We start from the raw sequence: 5,298 nt of genomic DNA, 5'->3' as shown, positions 1-5,298 counted from the left end.
TGTGCTTTGTAATATGCTCTTCATACATCGATATCAGAATATTCCATTCTTATTCTATTGTTATAGGCACTAAGCATATTTAAATATGATGAACTATGTATTAAAAACATACTTAAAAAATACAATTGTTTATAAATGTTGCTTTGATAGATGTTTGAATATGGTTTACAGTAACAAAAAAGTGTGTTATGATCGATTAAATCCGCTGATACGTCATTGTGCCTGCTAAACACATAACGCTGAGTGGAATGGAGTACCGCTCCAAGATGGCCGCCCTAAATCTCGTCAGCGACAATAGGCGAGAGCGGTCCATGAGGCGTCTATCCTTATATTATGTCTCTTGAGTCTGACATGAGGCGTCTGTGTCGCTGTGACTCACCTCCTGACAGTACTGCAGCACACCCTCTTTGGTTCCTACGCAGCTTTTGGTTCCTGACGGGTCGGGCTCCCAGCGGCCGGTCTGAATGTTGACGTGCATATTGAGTTTCCCACAGAACATGGCCACCTGTGGCTCCACCGCACCGAGCCCTGTTCCCGCGTTGGCAGCAAGAGCCTGCAGAGAGAGGAAGAAAGTGTCATTATAAACAAAATAAAAGCTTCGAATGTTGTTATTGTCAATTAATAGTTTATTATACAAAAATAGTTTAAATCAATTAACTAGTAACGTCCGTTTTAAGCCGGCTTTTAATGTTGTAGTTTGGCCACCATCCAGCAGAGGGCAACGCTGGTCATCCTTAAGGAAGCCATTCAGACAGAATCAAAGATGGCGGCGGGGCGATAGCACAACAAATAGCAACGGTCCAAACAGAGTCCGGTTTGGGATGGAAAAGGCACTTTAAGCGGTTCTGTTTTGTAATATAAACACTCGACAAACTCCTTAAGTTATCACCTTTAATAATGTTCATGCAACCGAGCCGAATGACGAAATAGCGTCTCACTTCTCAACCAAAAATTAATGACGCGCTAAAGGCGACGATGTCCCGACAGAAAGGCAGAGTCATAACAGAAATAAATTATAACGCATTTTGAGTGTTAATGCGCTTCGTGGAGGGAAGTTTTAACATTTCTTCAAGAGCAACCACAGACTAATAATTTAAAAACATCTCTGTTCACTGGGGATTCACCGTTTCATATATTTTATTATTTAATAACATTTTATTGTTCTATTCAACCACCAGAGATGCTTCTGTTTTGCTATATTTTATAGGTTTAATAATATGACTAAGCCACAATTTTCTGCTTATTCAGGTAATTAGTACTAGCTGACACAAAAATAATTTATTTTTTATTTGGCATATTATGAGAAATTTAGCTCTTTATATAATAAAAAGACAGTTGGTCCTTTTCATACAAGAGTAAATGTTTGTGGATAGATAAAATCAACTTTAGATTAACTCGTTAATTGATAACTTGCATCCCTTATGCAAACAGATTTGAGTAATTATCTGCTTTCTGTCCAAAAGCAGCAGCGTTTTGTGCCGAGAAGTCAGGCCTGATGAAGCAGATTCAGCTCATCGGTTGCAGTAGATAACTACATGATGGAGCAGCTCAATGCTGCAGTGCTGAGAGAGCAGAGCGGCTCAGACAGGACACAAATGGAAAGAAACACGAACATCTTGCCAAGTTGACATGAAAGTCTGCTTGGATAGTGTGTTCAAAACTCTCTAGATCTCATTTCTGCTCGGTTTCAGCTCACAGAGCTGGAAACATGGCAGCAGTTTGTACTGTTTCATAAAACAGGAAATTCGTATTTGGGGCAGAGCTCTGCTTGTTCGCCTCTCCTGGGACCAAAGTCTCCCCATGAAGGACGCATCCGTTATCCTTAAAGGTAAACAACAAGGCTGAGGGATTCTACCATGCTAGCTAAACAAAAATAACACGTTTTATGCACAAAGTAAAGGAAAAATAAAAGGAATTTAAATAAACACTGAAAGCTAAAAAAATTTATGCTCAATTCCATTTTTTTTTGTAACATTGAGATTGGGATCAGACGTCAGTGTGAACTGTTCAACCCCAAAGCGACCCGCAAGCGTAGAAGAATGTTGATCTCACAACAACACAATGTTTAGCATAATCAAATAACTATGTTACCTTCAGTTGTAAAAGTGTTGTAAATAACTTTAAACAATTCGCGCCTGTTTCTTTAAGAATCTCCTGCTCTTTCAGACACTCCACCTTCAGCACAACAATGTTTCTCATTATGCCGTTTACAAACTGGTTGTGAAAAACATTAAAACATGATGAAAAAAGACAAAATGATAAATCACATAAATATACTTAAAACAAATAAACAGCAATATTTAAATAGACAGTACAGTGTCTTTTAGACCAAATATTTAAAAATTTCCAGGCACATAGTGCCATTTTATAGCACAATCAACAATCATGGGACTTTCATTCAGTCGCTGTAAAATTAAGCAAATAAGTTAAATGCAACTTAAAAGAAATTTAACTTTGCAATGTAATGCCTTGAAATGTAATGTGCCTGTCTCTTTAAGAAGCTCCTGCTTTTTCTGACACTCCACCTTCACAACAATGCTTCTCATTATGCCATTTACAACCTCCTTAGAGCTTTTAAATCCCCTTAGAAGACATTTTTAATAGTCAAAAATCAAACTGAAAAAAAAAAATCATGATAAAAAAAGATAAATAAATGATGAAGTTAAAAATAAACAGCAATTTTTAAAAAGAAAGAGCATTCAATGCATTTTAGACCAACATAAAAGATTATATAATTCATATTTTTAAATATAAATCTAAAATGTTTTAGTACTCCATAGTCTGAGCCACTGAGATCATATTAATTTTGAACAAATGTGACCCGAGTATGGAGCCTTGTGGAACCCCACATGTAATGTTTAATTTATTACTGTCAAATCGCCCAGAAAAAGTCTCAGTTTACCAAATAATACGTGACTCTGACAACCCTCAGCTGTTTGCTCCATCCTGTCCGACTCACCATCTTAATCTTTGAACAGGGGAGGAAATCTGTTATTACTCCCCTGCCATTGTTTACTGAACTCTGCATGAGAGAGGAATCAGGATGAGGATCAAGGTTTCTGGCTCTTCAATCCTCTTTAAGGAGAAAAGACATTTCTAATCAGCTTTTAGAAGACTGATGTGCTGGCATCAGCTTCTAACTGGCACAATAAGTCACGGCAGCCAAACACTCGACCTTCTGCTGAGTCTCTAATTAACTTTTAAAGGGAAGCGGTTCTGAATCCCAAGACAACAGGAAGTGGTTTGGAAGACATTTGATCTCGATGCTATCAGATCATCAAAACAAATTTCAAACCCTTAGAGAGACATCGCAGGAATGATCAAGGACAAACTGTTTTCTGCTTTTCCAGGTTTGGTAAACGTTGGACTGATTCAGCGTCGCTGACAAAAGGAGAGCGGACAAAACAAGTGCTGCGTAATCAGCAGTTGGCTGCTGTGTGTGATGAGCTGCAGCCACAAATACACGCTGCAGAAGCGCGTAGCTCTCAGAAAAAACCCACAATCAAGAGCTGAATTCAGTCCAAAAGGCACAACAATCCCCTCCTCTGTCCTCGCTCTGCCTATCTCTGCCCCTCGTGGAATTCAACGTTGCGTAAGAGCAAACAGCGATTATATTTCCGTTATAGGAAAATGGACCTCGGGAAGATAAACAGCAATTAAAAGAGGTCCAATTAAGCAGCAAATAAACAGCCCTGTTTGCTCTCCTTCCTGTGTTTTCTTTCACAGGGCGGTTTGAGAGGCGGTGGCTCGAGGAGGACGATGGTGACGGCGAAACGTGAAAACTCAAGAGCTGGGCTCGAAGAATTTTAACTCCTCTTGTGGAAAAAGGGGAGGACTGACTTTAATCTGGAGTCATGTACCTCATCTGCAGTTGGAAACAAGGCCTTTTGAACTACAGTGTAGCAGTGATGCTATTTCTGAAGCATATTTTCATCAAATTCAGCAAGGCTCAGCAAACAGGGCCTGAGAGAAAGTGATACAGTTTAGCTTATTATGATGAGACGTCATTAACCCCAAAGTGTAGGTGCAAATATGTCCACGTACCAGGACACAATGCAGAGAGAGTTTTCCACCCTTTCAAACAATGAAATCAAATTAATATGGACAATAAATCAACAATATACATCGTGATAAGACAGGTGATCAATATCGACAGGTAATACGTCTGAAAAATGTTCAATCGTTTGTAGGAAGAGGAAAGACTATCTGCTCAGCCTCTCAAGGCTAGCTAAGAAATGTTAGTGGAGTCAACTAGCCCACTCGCTCTTTGGTTGCCTAGCAACTCACCCATTCTCTGGTTACCTAGCAACAACATGCTGAGTAACTTGTGCAGTAGCAGTTTAAGGTTTCCCCACTGTGCCTCATAACTGATTAAAAATAAAAAACAGCAGCATAGAGGGAAAACTGTGGATAAAATAAGAAAGGTCCCATCACCAGTTTGGCAGCATTTCATATATTTAAAACAAAAAACTAATCAATAACTATTTATTGCTGATATCGTGATGCGTTTTTCAGCCATATCATCCAGCTCTACTAAAAACGTGAAGCCTTATTCAGCTGCCACTGGTGAGCAGAAAGCCAGTAAAGACTGACATTAGAGCTGCAACAAATGATTCTTAGTAAACAATTATTCTATTGATTATTCTGATGATTAATTGATTAATCAGATTTTTAAAAATTGATTAACCACTTGAGCCTTTCTAGAAATACATTAAAATAATGTAATTCCTTTTTAAGCAAGAAAATAAACATTTTATTGCCTAAAATGAACAAGTAGCTACAAATGACCTCTTTTTTTATTTTGCAAAATGAGGAAGCTAATTTAAATTTTCTTTTTTTTTTATAATTCGGTACTTTATGGAAGCTCGGCTAATGAGATAACCAGGGACATTAAGAAAACCCCCACATGGAAACCTTCAACATCTGCACCAGCTGCTTTCCAAAAACACACAGTCACCAGAAACGCCAACCAACCACCCGGTTTCAGCCCACACATGGCGAAGCTGTCTGCTCTGAATAACTTTAATTATCCCTCCAGACCTACAAAAACCTCTTCACCGTCTTGATTCAGTCAAGTTGACCCTTTTCTCAGAGGTCCATCAGGACTAATGAGGCCATATTGGACCTCATTAACTCTCCGGTAAGTAAAAGCAGCAGGCGGTCTTTCTGACAGACCTCGACTGTCTGACTGAGCAGCAACACAACAAAACCTTCGTAGTAGGGCTGAAACGATTCCTCGAATGATTCGAGTACCTCGATTACTAAAATATTCGTTTACAACAGCCCTACTTCGTAGTC

General features: G+C 38.9%; 1 protein-coding gene across 4 annotated transcripts in view; it reads right to left on the bottom strand.

Moving 5' to 3' along the window:
* aplp2 (amyloid beta (A4) precursor-like protein 2) overlaps positions 1-5,298 on the bottom strand; it is a 79,380-nt gene that overhangs the window by 41,921 nt on the left and 32,161 nt on the right. For all 4 annotated transcript variants that reach the window (XM_007552329.2, XM_007552330.2, XM_007552327.2 and 1 more), the window contains exon 2: positions 380-553. In XM_007552329.2, coding sequence (XP_007552391.1) covers positions 380-553 — 174 coding nt within the window. The remainder of the gene's footprint in view (positions 1-379; positions 554-5,298) is intronic.

Source organism: Poecilia formosa, unplaced genomic scaffold (assembly GCF_000485575.1).
Source record: "Poecilia formosa unplaced genomic scaffold, Poecilia_formosa-5.1.2 Scaffold48, whole genome shotgun sequence".
In the NCBI taxonomy this organism is placed as follows: Eukaryota; Metazoa; Chordata; class Actinopteri; order Cyprinodontiformes; family Poeciliidae; genus Poecilia; species Poecilia formosa.
Note: the sequence above shows the minus strand (reverse complement) of the source record. Positions and strands in the feature narration are given on the sequence as shown.